The sequence below is a fragment of the Lemur catta genome, chromosome 24 (assembly GCF_020740605.2).
Source record: "Lemur catta isolate mLemCat1 chromosome 24, mLemCat1.pri, whole genome shotgun sequence".
In the NCBI taxonomy this organism is placed as follows: domain Eukaryota; kingdom Metazoa; phylum Chordata; class Mammalia; order Primates; family Lemuridae; genus Lemur; species Lemur catta.
In genome coordinates this window covers 5,214,271-5,240,252 of record NC_059151.1, presented here as the reverse complement: position 1 = coordinate 5,240,252, position 25,982 = coordinate 5,214,271, and the positions used below count along the sequence as shown (strand labels likewise).

Below are 25,982 nucleotides of genomic sequence, written 5' to 3'. Positions count from 1 at the left end.
GCCATCATAGGTAAATACACTCTCCATTCTGAAATGAAACTTACTATCCTGAAATGAACGAGGCCATCAAGAACTGGTACTTTGGAGAAAAGGCGCATCTCGGGCGTGCGAGGTGGGCGACTCACCGTGCACTGGGTGTCGCAGCTGCAGAGTGGGGCGGCGGGAGCACGGCGCCTCCGGGTGGACATGCAGGTGTCGCTCACACGGTGTGGGTTCCGTACACTCTAAGCAACACAAGCAAGCATTAAAAATGTACTAAACCTGAAAATCAAGGCTTGGAGTAAGGACCTCGTCCTAGTGTTGAAAGCAGGAGCCAGCCTCAGGTACAAACAGGCAGCACCAGGCTAATTCAAGGCCATTCTGCCAGAACTGAAGCTCACCCTGAATAGGTTTTGTAACCCGGGGCTCAGAGTCCTAACATGTGGGCACAAGTGGCAGTGACCCTCCATTTGCTTCAACATTTTGATGTTGCCCCTTTTGAGGAGTCAGAAAGTCCTGCAAACTCGAGTCCACTCGCGTGCTACAGCCTGTTGCAAAGCCCGGTTGTCCCCCGGGTCCCACCGCAGTGTTTTTGCTTCTAGTCCCCGTAACAGCTGGCAGGCCTGTGGCCACCTGCGTGGGAACTGCAGGGTGGGGACCACACACGGGTCGGGCGGGCTGGGGAGGAGAGGCCGTGTGTCCCCCGGGCCGCCTCTTTACCTCTTCTAGAAGTGGATTCAGGTATTCCTAAGAAAAAATAGGTCAGGATCATCCCCGAGCCGGGGCCGCTCGCCAAGGCTGTATATAACACAGCCAACAGTGACAACTCCCAAACGCCGTTGCAGAATCCTGGCAGGCGCACAGAGAGGGTTCAGCAGAAACTGGGGTTCTCACTTCTCCCCTCCAGCACCAAGGCTCACACCGCAGGGGGCGGGGGGGCGGGGGACGTGGCCCAACACAAAACGCAGCAAGAACCAAGCCTCTGAGACCACAAAGATCCCAGTCGGGCCCATGTGTGTTTGTGACTACGAATCCTGAAATTCCTGATCTTGCAAATGTTTGATTTTTTTTTCCTTTAATTTCTTTAAAGCAATTCAGAGATGTGCAGAAATCCTCCTGTCACTACATCTGGCTCTGCAGCTCTGAGTGCTTCTTGGGAAGACAGTTTGAGACACTGTCGTCTTCTATCACTTGCGTTTAAAGAATTTTAAATGATCGGAGAAGACTATCCAGAGGGAGGGGAAGGGAGAGACTGAAGGGCACACCCCTCCCCAGCCGCAGAGGCCGCTTCTCCCACCAGGATGCGCGTGCGACCGTGCAACCGTGGAGACGCGTGCCCATCGGGTCGCCCCTCGCGGTGGCAGCTCAGCTGCAGGGCGGGCCTGACTTCCTGCGTTCCCGACAAGCTGCCACCGGCCAGTGCAAGACCCCTCTTTAAACAGGGTGCAGACTACACCCCAATGCCCGCGGAAACACGCAGCTCTGCCAGCGACCCCGAACCCTGGGCTGGCAGAGACCGGCACACTCGCCAACGCCCGGGGACCACGCTGAGCACAGTGGCCCGGCCGCACGGTCGGGGTGACCTCCCCTCCCAAAGCCTCCATTTCTTTGTCTGGAAAATGGCGCCCGCCTCATCGGGTTACCATGGCAATCCATCTGCGTGACTGTAACGTGATCACACAGTAAATCCGCAGTAGACGCTGCTGAGGGAGGATGCCGTGACCCGCACTGACAAAGATCCTTTATTTTCAAGTCCAGCAACACATTCTGAATCCCTGCAAAGAAGGAGCTGTCTTTCCTGTGCCATGTCCCCGCCATCGCACTCAGATTCCGTCTGCACGAGTCACAAACAGACCACGCCGCCAGCACTGTAGGCACCAGGTGGCGTTATCAGGGGAGCAAGATTTCATGGAACATTCTCCCATTGTCTTGGGGAAATGATAAGCTGAGACGGCAGCTGAGACCACTTGTAGAAATGCCTGTGTTATAGGGACTGAAGGAACACAATAACCTCTGGATTGATTTCTAGGTAGCTTAAGTGTCCTGAAATTTCTGTCTCATGGCGTATTTTTAATGACTAAAAACTAAACATACAACCGGCAGGGGAGTTGCTCTGATTCTGGCAAGCTCCTCATCCACAAACTAAATTTCATCAAAACACCTGCGGCCAAGGCCGAGACTGGGAAGCACCTGGGGTCCCCCACTCCACCATCAGCCTGTGCGGGGGACACACTGAAGGCCGGCAGTGGGACAAGCTTCCAGACGCAACGATGTCACAGTCTCCTTGAATACGGCTTTGCATCCCCTCATTACCTCGGAAGTTTGCAATTTCCAGGTCTTCTCTCCAAACAGTCTGCCAATGACTTGAACTTGAGAGTCCTTGGACTTGGTTCACAAACATCGGAGCTCCTGAGAGTGCCCAGGCAGGAAAGGTCAAGAGATCCATTTCTGACCAGAAGCTTTGGCTGTGTCAGGCCGGCCCTGCTGGGACCACGAGCCAGCACCTAGTTGGCACTTGCTGTCGACCTTTGTCCTCAAGAGCGCAGGCCTCTTACGACCCCGTGGTGCCTGGGTCACAGCATCTCAGAATCTGCCCTTTTGCTTGCTTTTCCTCCTAATCCTAAAGAAAAGGTAACCATGAAAGACTAATCCTGTTTAGTGTTTGGTTCCATCAGAGGTGTGTGTGTGTATTTTAATTCTTGTTTTAGTTTCTCGGGATGTTCGACATCGGTGGAAGCTGAATTAATAATTATCATAGATCGTATCCAGCTCCCATGGGATTAGGCCCAGGAAAATCAGCTTTTAAAAGCGCTAAAGACCATGTGATTATGAACCCCGCCAAGCATCCAGCCACTTGGGGGCCGGGCAGGAGGGAAGCTGATGTCAGAACTCATTTTCTTGGTGCTATGCATAACTAAGGGGTACACACCCCATTATTCTGGAAGGAAATAAAGCCCCAAAGCCTGGATTGGCTGATCCGAAAGGATGTTATTGATCCAGATCCAAAGAGCCTGCCCACAGTGGGGTGGAAACCTCTCCTGGCACCTGTTTTGTTGCATATTCAGGTATCTCGCTACACGAGTAAAGGGCATTACAGACAGTCACCCAAGGCCACGCCTGACCCACCTGCGCCTGAGGCAGGGCGGGTTCACATCCCAAAGCCAAGAACTGCAGTCAGAGACCGGCATTTGCCACACCCTCCTCAGGGCGCTGTGCTCACAGGTTCGCTAATCTTTCCTTACCAAAGCCTGGAATGGAAAGGCATTGCTGGCGGGCTCTGTGCCACTCCCAACCGGAGGACGCCCATGGTCCAAGCAACAGGAGAATTTTCACCTGTTCTGAAGACACAAGGACCCGCTCTCTTCCTCCCCTTCCTCATCCCAAGCTCCGCTCTGCTGTGTGAGACCCTGTCCCCCCCAGCACGACTCCGGCAGTGGAGGCCACCAACAAAGGCACGTCAGAGACGGAGACGTTCACAAACCAGCACACTGGTGACGCCAGCGACCCCTGCTACTAACAAAGCGAAGAGTATTACAGGCAACTCGGGCCTGATGTTCTGGACTTTTTAGAGACTTAACAACTGGTTTAAAATTTGCTTGGTTCCATTTCAAGAGCCAAAGAAAACTTGAGATGAGCAATACTTATATTTCTTATTAAAAGAAAATGATGGAATTCTGTGGATTAGCTTTCATTTTACTTAAATTATTTGCTTTTCCTCCTGTGGTTGACCCCAACAAGATGTGTTCTATTCACTGGGTTTCACCTCAAATCTGTTGCTCTTCTACCACATGCCTCCCCCCCTTCATCCCACCTTTATCCCTATCCTCTGATTAACTACTTTTAACTATTCGTTCCAAACTATAGTCCTTGGAGAAATTAAAAGATACTAAGTTCGCTCCAAAAACAATCTACCTAAAGATGAAGAATTCAGACAGAAACCGAAATTGTGAAATGCAGTCCCTCGTAGAGATTCACACAGTTACCTAAGAAGACTTGTGATACAGTTCAACTTTCTTAAACCCAGAGACGGTCAAACCTATAACACAAACCACCTCTTTCCTCCTCGTGCAAGGTATTTTCCAGTGGGAACTGCCGTTTGACAACTCCCAAGGACTCAAGGCCCGTGGGGTGGCCCGATGACCCACCTGTCCTAAGAGGCCCTTCAAGTTACCCTACGTCCCAAGACTGTAGAGCACGACTTCCCAGGGTGGCAAAGCCTTGAATCCCAATACTCTTTGGGCCTGTTGACCTAAATGCAGTGTGGGAGCCTGGACTGGACCAGGGAAAAAGACATCCGTGGAAACTGGTAACATCCCAATTAGCCCTGGAGTTTAGTTGATAGTAACTTCCCAACACTGGCTCCGTAGTTTTGATAAATACTGCTGCCCTGCCATTGAGGGACATAAGCACTCTCTGCATTATCTTTGCTACTTTTCTATAAATGTAAAATTACTAGAAAACAGTGTCTCCCAGTGACACGAGCAAGGTGGTGGAATAGATGTCCCCAGCATCACTCCGCCCACAAAAATACAAACTAGCAACTGTTCAAAGACAAGAATGGCACCTTGAATACATCAGAACAAAAACTCTTCTGAACACTGGCCTCAGCCAAAAAGTCATGACTAAGACCTGGAAAGCACAGTTGCCAAGAACAGGGACAACAGGAATCACACAGCAAAAGAAATCACCAACAGAGCAAAAAGACGGCCTGCGGGATGGGAGAAAATATTTGCAAACTGTGTATCTGATTTCCAGAAAAGCAAATAATCCCATTAAAAAATGGGCAAAGGACATGAACTGACATTTTCAAAAGAAGATCTACAAATGGCCAAGAAGCATATGAAACAATGCTCAACGTCACTAATCATCAGAGACATGCAAATAAAAACCACAATGAGATATCGTATTGTATCAGTCAGGATGGCTATTATTAGTCCATTCAGGCTCCCATAACAAAGCGCCATAGACCGGGTAACTTAGGAACAACGGAAATACACTTCTCACGGTTCTGGAGGCTGGGAAGTCCAAGACCGAGGCGCTGGTGGTGTCCGGTGAGGGCCACTTTCTCACAGATTGTGCCTTCTTGCCGTGACCTTGCTCTGTCTTGCCATGAGAATTCTCTCTTCGTCACCTCCTAACATCAGCACCTTCCAGAGTCAGTTTCAACACGTGGATTTCAGAGGAACACAGACATTCAGGCCACAGCAGGGCACACTGGCCACTCTGGTGGGACAAAGGGGGACGGTTCTATGCAGTGAAAGGCATTAAGCACACCTGGGTCCTGACCACTAAATGCCCCGGCGCCATTTGAGACCCACTGCAGATGACATGAGAACTGCACACCTGTTCACTGCTGAGTTGCACACGGAACACACACAAACTTACAGCAATGTCTTTCCAGATGTGTGGTCAAAGAAGTCCCCTGCCACGTCACGAACTTCCTTTTCCCATGGCCAACGAGCAGCCTCATTCTGTCCCTCTGTAGCGGCTGGGCATGACACCATTTAACGGTCAAGTCTAGGTCTCACAATTCTGTGAAAACGAGCAAGTTATTTTCTCTAAATGTTGATTTTCTCATGTGAAAAACTGAGGTAATATTGTTCATGATAGTGACTGAGAGCTAATTATATGCTAGGCCTTGTTCTATGTGCTTTCCGTGAATTCATTTAATCCTCATAACAATTCCACGAGGTAGGTACTATTTCTGTCCTTATTTTCCACAGGAAGAAAATGAGACACAGAGAGGTCAAGAAACCTGCCCAAGGCCACACAGCCTGTAACTGCCAGAGACAAGAGGGCCATGGTGGCAATGAAACTGGATAGTGCGTAGCAAATACTGGTGCCGGGTCTGGCATCCAACACATCAATATGGGTCAGTTACTCTTACCGTTAAAAATCTTAGTAGCCACTTCTGTGGGTTAATCTTAAACAAAACTTGATTTTTCTTACCTCTGTGGCAGAAAAGCACAAACACTTGTTTTCTCTGATTCAGCATCAAATTATGACTCAGGTTCCTCCTAAAACTTCAGGAAGATTCTCCACACAGTTATTATGATTCCTGCAAATCTTGTCCCACACAGGACGGCACATTTTTTCTGTAAAGTGCTAGATATTAACATGTTAGGGCTTTGTAAGCCACACAGTCTCTGTCAACATAGCCTTCCAACAATTGTCAACCTTTTTACAAACGTAAAAACCTGTAGCTGCTGGGCGGCAGTTTGCCAACCACTGCTCACCCTCCAAAAGCTTTCACGCGGAGTAGACAGAACGCCCAACATTTGCTAATTGCCTTCGTATACTCCCATGGAGCCCCAACCAGGAAAAGGAAGTCGCCCAAGAATTTCATTAAATTGGTTAAGGACTGAAATAGTGAAGACATGTCCAAAGGTTTGCAGGGCGGGGAGGGTCAGTAGGTGGACAGGCACATACAGAAACGCCCATCCTGAAGAGTTCAGGCTTCGGAAGCAAGAAATGATGACGGGAAAAAGGAAAACATCCCAGAAAAATCAATGATTGCTGAATGGAGCTTAATAATAAAACTGTTCTCTTCACCACCTTTAAACCGCCTGTTAAATCTAGCAGAACAATACGTTGTACTTGTTTTACCAATTTATTGAAAATACTTGTTGTTTTTGCTGTGTTTCGTACACTGGGTGTAAGTGGGCGAATGATCATCGGTCACGACACAGGTCTCTGGTCCCCCCTTGTCCTCCCTTGTCCCTGCAGCTCCCGACACCTCCGCTCGCTTCTCCCCATGGCTCCTGTTGCTCCTCTCCAGCACCCCCGCCACCCCCTGCTTGGATTGGTCCTTCCCACTCCGACTCCTCCAAATTCATACCATCCGCATCTTCCTTCTTAGGACCAGGCTCGGGTTTTATCACTCCAAGGCTCTGAATGTCTGAACAAAGCCTACATGGCTACTCGCTAACGTCCCCATGCTTAGCCTGGTTAGCCCCGAATCTACCTTTTTCTCCCCAGTCTCATGTATCATTATTTATCATGGTTATCCTGCTTCCTGGGACGCTTCCCTCACACCATTCCTGGCCTTCTCTGTTATGCCCCATGATGGAGCCCTGGCTAAACCCTCTCCCTCCATGAGAAATGCCTTCTTGTCCGTCCCCATCTTCAGAACGCCCATCCCGCCCAATGCCACCTGCCACCTGCCCCTGCCGTCCTCTCCGTTTCTGCAGCACTTTGTTCTACTTTCTTATGGCAGGAACCAAATTTGACCTTCTATGAATATGAGATTATTTGGGTAGAAGCAAACTGTCCATTCTGCAAGTACAATAAGAAATGGTTTTAAGTTAAAACACCAAATTTATTGCATGATATTGAACTATATGCACACACATAGAAAATAAACATTTCATATAACTGTATAATCTTTTTTAACCTTATATTTATAAAGACTGGAAAACTACCAATTTAAGCAATTGGAATAAGTTTTAAAAACAAAAAGCAAAAGCAAAAATCTACAACCCTTCATTGAGATTTGATCTGTGTCACAGTTCATAAATACTCCATTTTATATAAATAAGTCTTTGCTCTAGTCACTAGGAATTTAAAATTAGGCTTACATGGATTCTTTAAATCATCTAGAGTTTTCTTATCCCATGAGGAGGAAGGCTGAGCATGTCATTATTTTTGAGATACATATATTTGATTTAAACACAATCTCCCCTAAAATCCCACTGTAAACAGACATTTCAAATGTGATAAACAAAGTTCCATAATAAAGAATGTCCTTATGTCTTAGCAATTAGGGAAGAGGGGGGAAAAAAATCTGAGTAGAAATTTTGCAATTTAAATAAAAATTTAAGGAATCAGACTGCATGCATCCACTAGGAGAGAAGAGGGAAGGACCTTCAGTAACAAAAAATGGGGAAAGCGAGAAAGGGACGAAAGTAAAATAAGGGAGGAGGGAGGGGGGAAAGGAGGAAAGAGAAAGTGGTGGAGGATATAAAGTAACAGAGAACGGGACAAGAAATTTATTATTCCTACTTTTCTCTCAGACAGTACAGAGACTCAATGTAATGGATGCAACTTGCTTCGGGAGCGAGACGACAGAACAGGTAGGCTCTATCAAGCCACCTGATCGTCAAAGGGATGTAGCTGAGCAAACAAAACAAAATCAGGCTCGGCTGCAACTCGAAGCTGCTCTGCACATCTTTAAAAAGGTCTAGGAAATCGGCACAGCCATGGGAAGGTTGCTATTCCCTCGAGAATTTTATTTATTTATTTTTTAAAGCAAGATGGGTTTATAAAGGCTCCCATAAATTCTCAAGAGTCCCGCCAAAGTAATGGACCGAGACTCCGCTGTTTGGAGCTGGGAGTTTCTGAAGGGGTCCTGTCCTCCATGCGGGCTAGAGAGGGGCTGCGACAGGCCGGGCACGTCCCCGGCTGCATACAGGGACACGTTCTGCATGCGCAGGTTTAAGGAAGGACGGATCGGTCAAAACCATTCTTGGAACGAGAACGACCAGGGCCAAGAGAGACATCTGGGAAATGACAGCTTGACACTCCACCGCCATTTACCCAGCAGAGTGCGACACAGTCACAGGAACGAGGAACACTAGGTAGTCTGGTTTAAAACGAACACAAAAACACCTCCCATACGAGAGCCAATTTTTTCACCCCATCCCTAAGCCCTCCTTTTTCAGCAAGGTCGCTTCCCTGCTTTGCAAACCCAGAAGCTCCTCGAGCAGGGTCAGGATTCGAAAGCGTCCACCCCCTCGGACGATAAAAAAATAGAACCCGCTGCCCGGGATTTCCTGCAGAGGCCCCGGCGCGGGGACACTCAGGCCAGGCTGAAGCCCTCGTAGTTGTCCAGGGCCTGCGACAGCCGCGCGCGCAGCGTCTCCTTGCTGCGGTACGGGGGCAGGTCGAGCAGGTTGTAGCAGGTGTGCGCCACCGGCAGGTGCTCCTCGCCGCCGGCCGCGGGCTGGATGGCGATCTGCAGGCTGGCCATGCCGTAGATGGGGATGCGGTCGCTGCCCGTCAGGAACACTGCGGGGACAGGCCGGCGCGTCAGCGGCCGCGCACCCGGGAGCCCCGCGGCCAGGCGACAGCGCGCCCGCCTGCCACCGCGAGTCGGGTGGCGCGGTGCCCACGAAAGAAACGGTCTCAGCCAAACACTCGCCCTCGAACGTTCTACGCGCTTTTCGCAAAATCCCAGAGGAAAGAAATTGCTGACAGAGGAAAGGAGCTGACTCGGGGGGACCCAGGAAGCCCCAAGTCCCTGACACCTCAAGGCCTCCCTTTGCCAAGTGCAGATGCCTGCCCACCGCGGCGGCTGAATCTCTCCCACTGGGGGTCCGCCTGCCCTCCTTCCCCGTCTCCCCGTCTTTCTTAAGCCAGAGGAGCGGACCCACACTTTAGATCAGACATTTCGGTCCTGTGACGGGCAGTCCTGTCACTAGGCCAGAGAGGGGCTGAGCCGGCTGTCTCTCCGTTCTCTGTTGCCAGATAACTAACTTTCTCACGGTTGAATTGCTGGAAATCACTATCATTAAATCCTTAGTTAAGAAGCGCTTTCAAATAACCTGCCATTTCCTGAGGCTGTGATAAACCCACACTCTTGCCAAAATCTCTGGAGTTAATAAAAATCTTGGTAAGTCTAATTGGTCTCTGAACAGAAAATGCCTTTTTGCAAGGAAAGCCTCAGGACGGGCCATCAGCAGGCTCCTCTTGACTGTCACAACAGCCCCGGGAGCTCACCTGGCAAACCCTCCCCTGTCACTCAACCCACATACATGCCACTGCTTCTCAATGGCCAGCGCAGCCGGGCAGAGGAGAGGCAAGGCTCTTTTTAAGAATTCTTGTGTAAGCTCACTTTCTCTCATCCTGGCTTCACATGAGCAGCAGAATCTGGGGGCAAGTCCTGCGTTAATATAAATACATGCTAAAGCAACAGACTACCTTTCAAACCCTGTTTTTTTTTTTTATTTTATACGGATAAAAATTCTATACTATTCACTGGCTAATTTCTGACCCTGATTACACACAAGCACTAATAGACAAAGATTTCAACTATTTTTAAAAGACCACAGTGGCTCACACCTAAAATCCCAGCACTTTGGCAGGAGGATTGCTTGGGTGGCGCCAGAAGTTCAAGTCCAGCCTGGGCACCATAGCAAGACCCCATCTCTACAAAAAATAAAAAAATTAGCTGAGCATGGTGGCGCATCCCTGTAGTCCCAGCTACTCGGGAGGCTGAGGCAGGAGGAGTGCTGGAGCCCAGGAGTTCCAGGTTGCAGTGGCTGGGATGACAGCACTGCTCTCTAAGCTGGGGCAACAGAGCAAGACCTTGTCTCGGGGGAAAAAAAAAGGCTACGGAGATAAGGGAAGTTAATGGCAACAATGATTTTATAGATGTAATTCTTAAAGGAATCACTTCCATGTAAAGTAATTAGTATTTTTAGAACAACTGAAAGTCAGTGAAATGCTTCTTTTCTTCCCTTCGTGCAACCCCTCATGCTGGGCGACAGATATGGATTAACCACCTCTGTTGTGCCCGAGATACCACTAAGACGAAAAGCATGGATATATTTAAGCTATGCGTACTACTTAGAAGCGTTAAGCCTCACCTATGCAGCGTATCATCCTCTACTGTATACGAGACCCAAGTCTGGACATGCACCATATCGATATTATTGACACTTACAGAGAAACTTCTTCTTCTTTTCCAATGGAAACTCATGAAATGTTTCCCAAAACAGTTTCACAGTGGGATGTGTAGCCGAATAATCACCCTTGTAAATGGCAGTCTGTCCAAAAAAGACAAAAAGAAAAAACGTTTATCTTATAGAACAAGAAGAATGTCATAGTGGACACTGTGTATACCATTCGCACTTGCGACTGAGGAATAAACACTGGGACACAGGAGCCCTCCAAGTCCTGCTCAGCCAGGGGACTCTCTGAAGGCGTCAGGCTCTGGCCCCTCCCCGACTGCCCCTGCAGCCCCGCCACGGCGAAACGACAGCGTCTCCGGTGCTCACCTCCTCCAGTTCCTCCCAGTTGTAGTTGCTGTTCCCCACCATCATGGCCCTCAGTTCTGAAGGCTGGAAGAGCTCAAGCACTTTGCCACCGCACACCTTGAGGAAGCCGCTGGAGAAGGCCGTGTACCATTCGTGAATTGAGATTTGGAAGACGTAATTCACGTAAGCATCCACAAATTCCTGCCTGCCAGAAGACCAGAGAGACATAAATACATTTAGCTCAGAGTCGTGGGGAGTTGATGAAGTTACCCTTCGATGCTGCAGTTGAAAGTGATGAAAAATGGAATTTCATGAAATTCTCACGGCAGGAGGCATCCGAAGCCATCATGTAGGTCACCAGCTCCCCACTCCTCCCTCTGTCCCCAGCCCAAGGATTCCACCACGGGTCTCAGGGCAGGGTAGGCCAGGTAGGAAAAGGAGGAGGCCAAACAGGTAGAAGCAACTACTGATTTTTACCTGAGATGCTCTAGGTTTTGTCTCGTTTAACGTCCTCCTTAAAATTTAATTGAGGAAAAAAGCAAGACCTTTACTGCTGAGGAGAAAAAGTCTAAGACAATGGCTCTAGGCAACTTTCCCTAACTTCAGAAACACACAAAGCCAAACCACCTGATATTTGTATCCTCATCTATTTTAAAAAGGCACTTTTATAACTCCTTTCTTATAAATCCTTTAACCAATTTCATGCTAAGGTATAAAATCTATCTTAAAAGCCCAAGGGGGTAGAGCATGCAGAGTTTTCTTTTCCTCTCTGTTTTTGGACTCCTTTGCATGCTAATTTGAATCTGCTTATTTGATTGGCACCGGTCTGCGGAGCCCTGGCATATGTGAGGAAGGAAAAAGTCAGAGGGCTGGGAAATTCATCTGGACGGTAGAATTTAACCATCTCTGGAAAGAATGTTCTCAAACAATGGCTCCATCTCACCCATCAGGCAAATGCAAATGAATACAGCAGTGAATTACTGTCTGCAGCCAGCAGACTGGCAGGAAAATCACGCAACATCAACGATGGTGACGGTGCAGGGAAACAGGGACCTCACACACAGCCAGGGGGGAGACGCTTCGGAACGATGGGAACCAAACAGAGCCCAGTGGAAATCAATGGAGATCAACCACACGAGAAAGACAAAGGCCATTCATTCAGAGTTTGCTGCACCAAGGCAGTCAGCCGCTGTCACTCAAGTGCTGGCAGACACTCAAAGGCAGGTGGTGCAGGGGGAAACTGTGCAGTGGAAAATGCGGCCCGGGGCAGCTGCAGGTGGACTAACGAGAAGCAGGGTGTTCTTAGTGATCGGTTACGGGTGCATATTTCTCTGGTTGGTCCTAACTGGAGACAAACATTCGAGAAGCTGCTGGTTGTTAATCACGACCTGACCACTTGAGGGCCCACTGTTACATAAGTACCGAGAGACACGGCAGTCAGGCCTCCTGCGAGTCCGGCTCGGAGCAGCCAGCTTTCTGGGCTGCTCACTGTAGATGACAGCTTGGTTTCCTGGGCAGGGTGCTAAGGTTGCGGGTCACAGCTCTATTTTCATATATAGCCTGGCCACTGTCCTTAAGCACACTCAGTCTCTTACTAGCAGAAACATAAACCATGAATTCAGACATGAACGTTTTGGGGAAAAAAATGTTAGTATCTAGAGAAGTTGAAAATGTAAATGCCCTTTTAAGCAGGGTCTAACACACACCACACACAGGCGGGTAACCCAGAGATGCTCTCACATGATGAGTACGAGGACGTTCACTGTAGCATTTTCTTGTAATATAGGGAATCTAGAGCAATAAATATCCATCAATCCGAGAACAAAGATGGTATACTCACATGATGGAAACCATCAAGCCAAGCACTTTAATGGAATTAACCAGGTATCTATTCAAAAGGAACAGAATCTCAAGAACAACGCCTAGTGAAAACCAAGTTTTTGAATGTTAAGTAATATATGAGAGCATTTTTGTAAGTTGTTTTTTTAACACTTAACACTTTGCTGTCTATCAAAGGTGGTAGCTGTAACACTTAACAGCTGCGACCCTTGGACAAGTCACTGAATCTTTCTATGCCTCGGTGTCTTCATCTGTAAAATGGGGAAAGTAAGAGTACGTAACTCATGGGACTGTGATAAGCATTAAATAAGTTAATACACGTAAAAGTGCTTAGAACTGAGGCAGGTATATAACATTTGCTTTGTAATTGATAGCTAATACCGTATTATTTATGGATATGAGGTTTTGTTGGAGTATGAAATTATACATGATATATATACGAGACGTGTAAGTGTACATTTTTAAAAATAAAACCATTAACGTAAAAAAGATCACTGTCTTAATACGCATGTTTATTATAAAAGTGTAAAAACCTAAAGAGGACCACTTGCTCAAGGCTTCTTGGCTGTGGCTCTCCAGACCATGGTGACCCACATTCAGCTCAGAACAAACACCTTTAAATTATCTTACAGGGTTTGGGTTCTTTTCCATTGACAAGATGGCACCCAACATGGGGCTCAGAGAAGACTCAGGACCCCATGAAGGAGTAGCCCAAACTTGGTGCCAGGTACCAGCACAGCCCCGTTGGGCACCTCAACTCTGAGCTTCTCCTTGGGTGGAACTGGGAAGCCCTCCCAAGCCCCAGACCTCACGATCTTGGCTGACGCTCCTGGTTTATTCTGAGCTATTGGTTCTTTTCCTAGGAAGTTCTTGTTTGGGATCCTAATTTTGATTTGGGGATGTATTTTAAAGGGTCTTCTCCACTGCCTCTTCCTCCCCAAATTAATCTCAATTGGCTTCTCTGTGCATTTGCAAAGGATGAAACCAAATTTTCCTGTTCGTAGATAAATTAGAGACTGAGTTCCTCAGCTCCGAAGACAAAGGGCATTTTACTCCTCCCAGCAGAAAAGCACCACTGGGTGACCACGGGCCTGAGCGGGAGTGTCGGGGTGACTCTCCATGATTCGAAGTGGCCCCACAGGGAACACCCCAACAAAATTAATAAAAAGAAAACTCATATAGGAAACAAATACAAGAGCTGTACACTTGGCATTTTGAGCCCTCTCAGAGGTGGTAGACCCCCAAAAGAGAAACTGAGACATGTAAGAGGGTGGGGACAGCTCAGCGGTGAAACACAGCAGAGTCTCACTCACAACCAGCACACTCTGATCCACTGCAATAAACCCTAGGCCACAGTTCGGTTCCTTCTTTTAACGAACAACAGGAAAGCCAGGTGTGGTGGCTCACATCTGTAATCCTAGCACTTGGGGAGGGCGAGAAAAATCGCTTGAGGCCAGGAGTTTCAAACCAGCCTGAGCAAGACCTCGTCCCTAAAAAAATTAGAAAAAATAGCTGGGTGTGGTGGCACATTCCTGTAGTCTCGTCTACTTAGGAGGCTGAGGCAGGAGGATCACTGGAGCCCAGGAGTTGAGGTTGCAGTGAGCTATGATGACAACACTGCACTCTACCCTGGGCCCTGGGCAATAGGGCAAGACCCTGTTGCAAAAAAAAAAAAAAAAAAGGAAAAAAATTCTCTAAAAATGAGGACAAGGAAAATGGCCTCCTTGGGGAGTCCCAGTTGGTTTACAGCACCTCTACATGCAAGTATTTGTGTCAATGGAAAGGTCTGAAGGCATGCCAGGTTTTCCAAGACTCCAGCTGGTTATGGCCAATTCTTGTGCACACGTTTTAACTAATGGGCAAATTACATCAAGAAAAATTCAGAGCAGGCCGGCACAGTGGCTCTCACCTGTAATCCTAGCACTCTGGGAGGCCGAGGCAGGTAGATCGCTCGAGGTCAGGAGTTCAAGACCAGCCTGAGCAAGAGCGAGACCCCGTCTCTACTAAAAATAGAAACAAATTAGCTGGCCAACTAAAATATATATAGAAAAAATTAGCCGGGCATGGTGGCGCATGCCTATAGTCCCAGCTACTCGGGAGCCTGAGGCAGTAGGATCGCTTAAGCCCAGGAGTTTGAGGTTGCTGTGAGCTAGGCTGACGCCAGGGCTCTCACTCTAGCCAGGGCAACAAAGTGACACTCTATCTCAAAAAAAAAAAAAAGAAAAGAAAAATTCAGAGCTCAAATAGTCAATGTGCTACTATAAAGTTAAACTGTTGAGTCTCTTAAGCTTTCTTCTATTTTCTTTTCTGCCTACTCTGAACCAACTAACTTTTTCTACTGATGCTAAAATAAAATTAGTGTTTGTAGTAGTACTAATTCAAGGCTACTTGGAGATCTTGCAGCCAGTTCTAGCTAAAATGTAAACACTGAAAACTCATTTTAAACTGAAGGGGGGAAAAAGGGTAAAAGGAGTTTTTTAAAAAAATCAAACTGCCATGGAAAGCTTTACCCAAAACTTTGGTCTGCAGGCTTTATTAGACTGCCTACCAGGACAACTAAAGTCTAGCCATGCGAACAAGTTCCAATTTCGTCAGAAGTAATTGGGATCCAGTTGTCTTGTAAACTGGTGAGTTTCTATTGCCACCTCATGGCTAGAATTATGAGGTAAAAGCCATTGGAACTTTGTGTGCATGTGAGTGTATGTGTTTAGATGTGTTTTGTGTATGTACATTATATGTTGTGTCTACATGGTACCAAACTGGCTTATATATAAGGGAGCACTCATAAAATAATTAAACAAATCCAAATGTTTTTCTAGTTCGTCTGAATTTAGTAATCTTTGGTAAATAAGCTGGGTTATTTTTAAAAAATATTATTGGTAAAATGAAAATTTAAATGTCTTCAAATTGTCAGCATACATTTTTGCCTGGGTTTAGTGGTCATTTTCATGTTCTTAAGGTATCAGGGTTTGACATAAATGTTATAAAACTATAAACCCAGCCAAAAACAAAATGATCGGTGTTTGTGTGATTTTTGACATATAAGACCAATTTAATATTATTGGTTTAATGTTAACAGCTAAATCTCCTGAGTTATTGACAGAAATACCCATGTGTTTAACTTAAAGGTTCTTACTTAGGTAAAAATGTAAACAAAAATAAATGTCAGCAAACTAATATAAGGAAAACTATCAAGTAAATAGGAGCACAAAACCAGAAACTTATGGTCAACAGTTTATGAAGATATTTTGGTTTCGGTCTCTTACTCCTAGCTGTAGATGCAGCTTCTTCCACTGATTTCAATGTCTGTGGTAAGGTACATGCAAAATCCGTGTCTGACTCATTCTATCATCTGATACCAACAGTATTGTTACAGATTTAAGGCAGCCCTAGGAGCTGTAGTTACAGGGGGCTTCAGGTTTTCCCCTTGGTCTTGCCCACTATTGACTTGTTCTACTCTTTCCAAGCAAGCCAGTTACGTGCACACTGTGTTAACACAGCAAGTCCTATGCACAGGAAAATTTGAAAAACTCCTTTAACTGTCAATTTTTATGTAAGTAATTTTAAGATAAACAAGGTGGCTGTTCTTAGAATTCAAGGAAAATCTCACTACAATCTTACTTCTTGGAAGTATTACATGTACTCAAATTTACAATCAAGTTGGAAATGTTTTAAGACTATTTAGATTCTTCTTTAAAAATATAGTATCTGCTTAGAAACTAGATTGTTTTTAAAGTAGCTCAATTTTGATCCTTATGTGGAAAAAAAAATGTTGTAACTTTGTGTCACTGCTTGAGGTAGGATTGGTATGGAAGGTTTGTTCAGTCTACAGTCAAGTGATACGTTGACAGGACTCAGGAAACAGTAGCCTACAATGTAGACATCAGGAGCAAAAGTTCTCTGACCTCCCTTTGCCCTCCTGCCTCTCAGTCCCATTCTTTCCCAAGTCCAGCCTTAGAAACCAGCATCCCTCTTCCCCAAGGCAGGTTGTGACAGCCATAACTCCCTTTCCAGAAAGCCAACCATAAAACCTACAATTATTCTACGTAAAAATTGGCCAGAAAAGTAATTACTGGATCTAACTTGTTGAACTGTAAGACCTCCATTCCACGAAGGGCCCTGCTGCACACCCCAGAGGAAGGAATGCATGTTCAGAGAGGCCAAACCGAATCTAGACAGAGAGGCCTTTCTCGGCTCCTCTACTCAGCCTGTTAGCATTCAGTTATGCCCTTTTGTCCAATCATATTTCTACACAGCTGTCCACACTTTGTTGAACCTAAGCATTAAAATGGACAATTTCCCCTTTTCCACCGAATTTCCATGATTAAGGCTCCTATATGTATGCATGTTAAAATAAATCCGGAACTTTTTCCTCCTATTCATCAATCTGCCTCATATCAGTGAGTTTCAGCAAACCTTAATGAGACCAGGGGCCTTTGCTCCCTACAGTTTGGCAAAACTTTGGAGGATCAGGGGTCTTTGATCCCAACAATGTCAGTAGATCTTATTCTTGGATGTTCTAGAAAGATCCGATTAGTTAACATCTTTAAACAGGATGTGTTCTAAAACTTCTACTGTATTTGCAAAACTTAGAAAAGATGTTACATTGTTCAGAATAGCAAGTCTTACTAGAACGCTTATGTTGTTTTCTTGGTAGGGTTTTTTTTTTTTTTTTGGTAGGTTTTTTGAGTTTAAAAGTAATAATCGATTTATGATTTTACCTGTAATTCCTGGCTCCCTAAAACATATCAAACTAAGCTGTAACCAACCATGGCAGGACCGCTTGCTCCAGGCTTCTTGGGCATGGCTCTCTGGCCCTTGATCACACACATTTGGTTCAGAATAAGCGTCTTTAAATTAGCTTTTTAAAAAATACAAGAAAAAATACACATCAAATTCATAATAAGAATAGTAGCTGTGTAAGAAAGAACGGAAGAGGAGAATGGGATTAAGGGTATATACGAAAAGAACTTCAATGGTATTGGTAATTTTTTCTTTTGTTAAAAAATCTGCAGCAAATACTGCCTGTTTACTCTGGATCATCCAAACATGTTTGTCATATTATTCTTTGATGTTTTCTATATTTTTAAAAAAATTTTTTAATCTAACATCATGAAGATAAATAGTTACCACTTAATCCCTAAAATATACTTCATAAAACTAAATTTGAACTCTTGGGTTTCCTCCAAACACATTTTTTACACGGTAACCATCTACCGTGGTAACTAACCAACATGGGTCATAATACAGCACATAAGTGGGGCACACAGGGCTTCAAATTCAGGCTCTGCCTCTCTCTTCTCATTTTAAAAATGGGGTAAGTGTTCAATCTTTAAGATAAAGCCGCTAATGGAAAAAGATTATTGTACACATTAATCATGGATGCCGGAAGTTTCTCACACTGCATACAATGCACTACTTTCCTGAAGCCTATTCTACTAAGCTAATATTTTTCTGGTATAATAGCACAGAGAAGCACCATCACAATGATTTTTTAGTACAGACCTGTAATGGTTAATTTTGTGTGCCAGCCAGCTAAGCTAACGGTACCCAGCTGTTTGGTCAAACACCTGCCTGAAGTTGATTTCCATTATGAAGGCTATTGTTTAAAAAGGATTAACCTTTCAATCAGCATACTTTGAGCAAAGCAGATTAGCCTCCGCAGTGTGGGAGGATGTCATCTAATCAGCTGAACTCTTAGGAGAAAAAAACCTGAGCTTCTCCCAAGGAAAAAAGAATTCTGTCTCCAGCCTGCCTTTGGACTCAAGACTGCAGTATTAACTCTTGCTAGAATTTCCTAATGGCCTACCCTAATGGTCTGCATATTTCAGACTTGCTAAGCCCACAAACATGTGAACCAATTCTTTAAAGTGAGTCTCAGTCTCTTTCTTCCTCCCTCTCTCAACACACACACACACACACACACACACACACACACACACACACACATGCATCCACCCTAGTGGTTCTACTTCTCTGGAGAACCCTTACACATAGATTTTGGTACCAGGAAGTGGGGTGCTACAATAGCAAATACCTAAAAATGTAGCAGAGACTTTGGAATTGGGTGTAAGTAGAGCCTGGAAGATTTTGAAGAGTTCAGAGTAAAAAAAAGCCTAGATTACCTGGATGAGAATGTTGGTAGAAATATGGACGTCAAAGGAGATTCTGGCGAGGGCTCGGGAAGAAAAGAGGACAGCTGTAAAGAAAGCTTCTATTGTCTCAGAAAATACAAATACTGTCATAAACAGAATGTTGCTAGTAATATAAACATTACAGGTCTCAGATGTATCAGATGGAAAGGAGGAAGATGTTTTTAGAAACTGGAGGAAAATTAGCCAGGCATGGTGGTGCATGCCTGTAGTCCCAGCTACTCGGGAGGCTGAGGCAGGAGGATTGCTTGAGCCCAGGAGTCTGAGGTTGCTGTGAGCTAGGCTGATGCCACGGCACTCACTCTAGCCCGGGCAAGCGAGACTCTGTCTCAAAAAAAAAAAAAAAAGAAAGAAAGAAAGAAAGAAAGAAAGAAACTGGAGGAAAGGCAATCTTTGTTATAAAATGGCAGAGAACTGGGCCCAGTTGTTTGCCAATATTTTGTGGAAAGTAGAATTTGCAAGAAATACAGGTGGATATTTAGCTGAGGAGATTTCTAAAAGCAAAGTATTAAAGATGTAGTCTGGTTTCCCGTTGCTGCTTAGAGCAAAATGTAAGTGAAAAAAGAGAAACTGAAGTGGGAACCATTAAGCAAAAACCAACTAGAACTTGAAAGTTTGGAAAACTTTCAGCCCATCCAGATAACATGCTCTGTAAACAGGGCGGAAGGTGTAGGCGAACAGTTTGCTAAAGAGATTAAGCGAACAACGGTTTGCTAAAGAGATTAACCCTGTGACTCACGGTTCCAATCAACCACTTCAGCAGATGTCAAGAATAGAGATACAAAAAGATCTGCGGAGATTGCTTCTGTCCAATTGCTTGAACCCTGCTTGGGAGGCCAAAAAAGTTTTTTGAGAATTTCATACTTAGCAGAAACACTAACATCTTGGATTGAAGGAGATAATGGGACGAAACAAAGGAAGACTGTTGGACTTCTGGGATTCCACTGGTAGGAAATGGGCTGACAGAGCTACCTGGCTGTGAACAGGTATTATCTTTCAAAAAGAAAGAGTGGCCCGGAAGATAGTTCGAGGACTGTGGGGCTGCCACTGCACCCACCACCTCAGTGGGCCCAGACGGTGGGCCACCTCCCCATGGGCTAGAGGACAGAACATGGAGCCAAGGAGGCTCCTTAAGCCTTCTCAAGCCTTAGCATCTAACCCCGCTAGGTTTCAGACAGGCTGGAAACCCATGACCCCTTTCCTCCTTCTGATTTCTCCCTATTAGCATGGACATGTCTGTCCCTCCCCCTCCCCCACCATTGCATTTTGGAAGCAGATAACTTGTGTAATTGCACAGGTTCACAGCTATAAGAAGCATTTTGCCTCAGGCTGAATCATACCTTGAGTCTCACCCACACTTGATTTAAATGATATTTAGATGGTGAATTAGTCAGTGTTCTCTAAAGAAACGGAACAAACAGGGCGCGCGCGCGCGCGCGTGTGTGTGTGTGTGTGTGTGTGTGTGTGTGCGTGTGTGTGTGCGTGCGTGCGCATGCGAGAGAGAGATTTGTCCTAAGCAACTGGCTCACGCAGTTATGGAAGCTGACAAACCCCAAGACCTGCAGTTGGCAAGCTGGGGACTCAAACAGTCCCAGTCCCAAGGCAGTAAAAAACCAGTGTTCCAGCTCAAAGGTGGTCGGGCAGGAAGAGTTCTCTTACTCAGCATTTTTGTTTTAGTCAAGCCTTGTACAGACTGGATAAAGCCCACCCCCATTAGGGAGGGCAACTTGCTTTACCCAGTCTCCTGATTCAAGTGTTAACCCCATCCAGAAACACCCAGAATTAACATTTGCCCAAATATCTGGACATCTTATAGCCTATCAAACTGACATCAAATTAATCATCACAGATGAGATTCTGAACCTAAGAGTTGATGCTGGAATGAGTTAAGATTTTGCGGGATGTTGGAACGGGGTGAATGTATGTTGCATGTAAGAAGGACATAAATTTTGAGTGGCCGGTGGGTGAAATGTTACAGACTGAACAGTGTCCTCATCAAATTCATATGTTGAAGTCCTAACCCAAAGTACCACAGAATGTGTGACTTTATTTGAAGATAGGGTCTTTACAGATGTAACCGAGCTAAAATGAGGTGACTAGGATGAACCCTAATCTGACAGGGCTGGTGGCCTAATAAAAAGGGGACATTTGGACACAGAGATACGCAGAGAAGAGGTGATGGGAAGAGACACAGGAAGAAGACAGTCATCTACAAGCCAAGGACAGAGGCTTGGGACGGAGCCTTCCCCCACAAACCTCAGAAGGAACCAACCCTGCCCAAACCTTGACTTTGGATTTCCAACCTCCAGAACGACGAAATAATACCTTTCTGTTGTTATTTCTGTGGCCCTTTGTTGCGGCAGCCCTAGCAAACTAACGCGGAGACTCTCATTGCTACGTGTCAATTAATGCTGCTCTCAACATGTTGTTTTCTTCAGTGCTAATTAAGAGGAAGTAGCATCAACAAGGGGGCCCACGAGAAGCCCCCAGCGCTGGTCCCCTCACAAAGACAGCCAGAACAACGAATGAACAACTACATTTTCCTGCAAATATCTGAGGGAGAGCACCAGAGTGCATCAGAGGTGTAACAGAAACCCAAGTGAGAACAAAAAGCCCCCAGAGAAGGGGCTGACCCCGTGCCCCGCCCCATGAGGCCTGCCCGGCTACTGCACCAGGACATCTTAGAACCCAAAGTATGGTGTGATCTGGGGCTGAGTAGCCACAGCTTCCCCTTATTCCTGAGGCCAAGCCACCGCTGAACCACCCCAGCCCGGTGGCCCAACATCCCCAGGATGAGCTGTGACCACCTGTGACACTCTTCCCCGTGGGGCCAACCAGAGGTGGAACCACTCCACCCTCCCTTCCCCCTCCCGCTTTGGGCCAGGGCTGAGGTGGCACCCTGCCTCCTCCTCCCCAGTGCCTCAGTTGAAGCAGTGCCCCACATCCCAGGAAACAGTGCCGTGCCATCCAGAGTGGTCACACATCCCAATACCTAAGATGAAGTGACACATTTCATCCCAGGGTAATGGTGCCTGGTCTACCCAGAATAGTCATGTCCCCCAGGCCTGAGCTGAAGTGGCACATCATGCCCTGGGGAACTGGTGACCCGGCTGGTCTGAGCAACTGGCATCCCAGGGCTAAGCTGACATAATACGCCATGTCCCAGGAAAACAGAGCAGTGGCTGACTTGAGACACTCCTCCCTACAGGCCAAACAACTCCAGGACCCTGTTTCCCTGAAGCTAGACCACCCCCTAGAGCCTGAGCTGCTGAGACACCCTCTCCCTGGGGAGTGAAGCCATCACTGTGCTGTTCCCGGTTCCCTGCTTCCCCCGGGGCATAAACAATGGCTGTGCACTGCCACTCGGGAGTACGTGCTGCTGCTGTACCCGGCCTCGCAAGGGCTGGCGTATGACTACGCCTCACCATCACAGGCTCTAGAGTCACGACTGCACAGTGCCTTGTCCCCTGGGACCCAAGTTGCCACCGAGCCCTATTAGTTCAGGTTCCTGGATTGCAGTTGTACCGACCCTGCTCCACAGGCCCAAACCTTCAGAGCACCTCGTCTTCCCCAGTGTCAGGCTAGTACCGTGCCCTGAGCCCCCAGGATAGAATCACAGCTATAACCTGGCCCCCTGGGCCTGAGCTGCTAAGGGGTGCCTCAGAGTCATAGATCCCGCTTCTGTGGGCAACCTACGTCCAACGCGCCACAGAGAGTGAACCTGCACTCCAAGACCTTGAACCTAGAAACTCAGCTCCACCTAAAACCTGGCACCACTGTAGTTGCCTGTAGGTCATCTCAGACCTGACACCAAGAGGGATCCCCCTTGGCTAAGCCTCACCATTATGGGGAAAATGAGAATAGGACCCCAAAAGCCCTTGACACTGAGGACAGGAACAATCCATGCTACTGCCACCACCAGACGCTTCTACAGCCTAGGCCACTGAAGTGCCCACAGTTATTGCTGACACTGAATGCAGCTCAAGAGGCTATACCAACATAGCTATCTGGAAACAGTTACCACAGGCTTTCCAACCAGCACAATAAAACTCAACTACAGGTAAAAGACTGTCTCTACAAAAGCCATTCTAGAAAGTTTGGGAGAGGTGATTAGTCCACCAGATGCACAGTCATCAACACAAGGACACCAGAAACATAAAAAAAAAAACAGGATATATGATACCACCAAAGGAACATAATAACTCTCTAATAACAGACCTTAATGAAAAGGAAATCAATGAATTACCAAAAAAGAAAGTAAGAATAATGGTCTTAAGGACACTCAAGACACAAGAAAATACAGACAATTCAATGAAATCAGGAAAACAATTCATTAAATGAATAAGAAATTCAACAAAGAGATTGAAAACATTAAAAAAAAACCCAGAAATCCTGCAGCTGAAGAATTCAATGAATGAAATAAAAAAATACAATAGAGAGCTTCAATAGCAAACTTAAGCAGAAGAATGACTCTCTGAACTAAAAGATAGGTCATTTCAAATTACCCAGAGAGAAAAAAATAAGAATGAAAAACAGTGAACAAAGTAAGACTACATGACTTATGAGATACCATTAGGTGAACAAATATTTGTATTATGGAAATTTCAGAAGGAGAAGGAAAGGGAAAATTGTAGACGATGTCTTTAATGACATAATAGCTGAAGGCTTCCAAATCTGGGGAGAAACACAGACATCCAGATCCAGGAAGCTCAAAAGTCCCCAAACATACTCAACACAAAAAGGCCTTGCCTAGGGACATTATGGTCAAATTGTCAAAATCCAAAGACAAAGAATTCTAAAAACAGCAAGAAAAAAGCATCAAATCAGATATAAGAAAATGTCCATTAGACTAGCAGGAGATTTCTCCGCAGAAACCTTACTAGCCAGGAGAGAATGAGATTATACATTCAAAGTGCCAAAAGAAAAAAAAAATGTCAGCCAAGAATACTATTTCCAGCAAAGCCATCCTTCAGAAACGAGGAAGAAATAAAGTCTTTCCCAGACAAGCAAAATCTGAGGGAGTTCATCATCACTTGACTGGCCTTATAAAAAATACTGGAGAGAAACCTACATCTGGAAGTGAAAGTACAATAATCACTACCATGAAAACACATAAAAAGACACAAGAATAGACACAAAGGAGAAAGAGAAAAGAATCAAATCTTATCACTACAGAAAACCACCAAACCACAATGATAAACAATGAGGGAGGGCCGGGCTTGGTAGCTCACACGCCTGTAATCCTAGCACTCTGGGAGGCCGAGGCGGGAGGATTGCTCAAAGTCAGGAGTTTGAGACCAGCCTGAGCAAGAGCGAGACCCCCCGTCTCTACTAAAAATAGAAAGAAATTAGCTGGACAACTGAAAATATATACAGAAAAAATTAGCCGGGCATGGTGGCGCATGCCTGTAGTCCCAGCTACCCAGGAGGCTGAGCCAGGAGGATCGCGCAAGCCCCGGAGTTTGAGGTTGCTGTGAGCTAGGCTGATGCCACGGCACTCTAGCCTGGGCAACAGAGCAAGACTCTGTCTCAAAAAAAAAAAAAAAAACCAGTGAGGGAGGAAGAAACAAGGAAGAAACAAAGGATATGCAAAACAACCAGAAAACAAGTACCAAAATGACAGGAGACCTCACCTATCAATAATAACCATGACTGTAAATGGATTACATTTGCCACTTATATAGACTGGCTGCATGGCTTAAAAAAAAAAAAAGACCGCACTATATGCTGCCTACAAGAAACCCACTTCCTTATAAAGACATATAGACTAAAAGTGAAGGGATGACAAAACATGTGCTAAGCATATGAGAACCAAAAGCAAGCAGGAGGAGCTATACTTAGATAAAATACACTTTAAGTCAAAAAGCATAAAAAGAGACAAAAAAGGTCATTATATCATGATAAAAGGATCAATTCAGCAAGAGAATATAACAATTCTAAACATATATGCACCTAGCACAGAGCACCCAGATATATAAAACAAATATTATTTAATATAAACAGAGAGACTCCAGTATGTGAGGACTTCAACACTCCAATCTTGGCATTGGATGGGTCATCTAGACAGAAAATCAACAAAGAAACATTAGATTTAGATTGCACTTTAGACCAAATGGACCTAACAGACATTTACAAAACATTTCATCCAATAAATGCAGAATACACATTCTTTTCATCAGCGTATGGAACATTCTCCAGGAAAGAACACACATTAGGCCACAAAACAAGTCTCAACAAATTTAAAAGAACTGAAATCATACCATATCTTTTAGCGGACATCACAGTATCTACCACACTATAACACACCATACCCGAAAATCATATCTTTTCTGACTACAATGGAACAAAATTAGAAATTAATACCAAGAGAAACTTTTGAAACAGTATAAATACATGAAAATTAAACATGCTCCTGAATGACCAAAAAAGGGTCAATGAAAAAATTAAGAAGGAAATTAGAAAATTTCTTAAAACAAATGAAAACTGAAACACAACATACCAAATCTATGGGAGGCAGCAAAAACAGTATTAAGAGGGAAGTTTATACCAATACACACCTGTATCAAAAATGCAGAAAGATTTCAAATAAACAACCTAACAATGCATCTCAAGGAAGTAAAAAAGCAAGCAAAAAACAAGGCCAAAATTAGTAGAAGGAAAGAAATAATAAAGATCAGAGCAGAAATAAATGAAATTGAGACCAAAAAAATACAAAAGATCAACAAAACAAAAATTTGTTTTAAAACTACAAACAAAATCAACAAGCCATTAGCTAGACTACCCACAAATAAAAGAAAAAAGACCCAAATAAAGTCAGAACTGAAAAGGAAGACATTACAATTGATACCACAGAAATACAAAGGATCATTGGAGACTACTATGAACTACACACCAACAAACTGGAAGACACACATGCACTCAGACACGCATGGACATGCTCACATGCCCACAACACACATATTCATACACACTCACACTGACATGTACACATACAAACTCACACAGTCCGACAGACACACACACATACATACACACA

At 45.4% G+C, this 25,982-nt stretch overlaps 1 protein-coding gene across 4 annotated transcripts in view; it reads right to left on the bottom strand.

Annotated features, from left to right (window-relative positions):
• Positions 1–4,885: 4,885 nt before the first annotated feature.
• HERC3 (HECT and RLD domain containing E3 ubiquitin protein ligase 3) overlaps positions 4,886–25,982 on the bottom strand; it is a 113,151-nt gene continuing 92,054 nt past the window's right edge. For all 4 annotated transcript variants that reach the window (XM_045536816.1, XM_045536817.1, XM_045536818.1 and 1 more), the window contains 4 exons: positions 10,977–11,160; positions 10,643–10,745; positions 5,365–8,985; positions 4,886–5,202 (listed from right to left, as the gene is read on the bottom strand). In XM_045536816.1, coding sequence (XP_045392772.1) covers positions 8,777–8,985; positions 10,643–10,745; positions 10,977–11,160 — 496 coding nt within the window. In that variant the 3' untranslated portion in view covers positions 4,886–5,202; positions 5,365–8,776. The remainder of the gene's footprint in view (positions 5,203–5,364; positions 8,986–10,642; positions 10,746–10,976; positions 11,161–25,982) is intronic.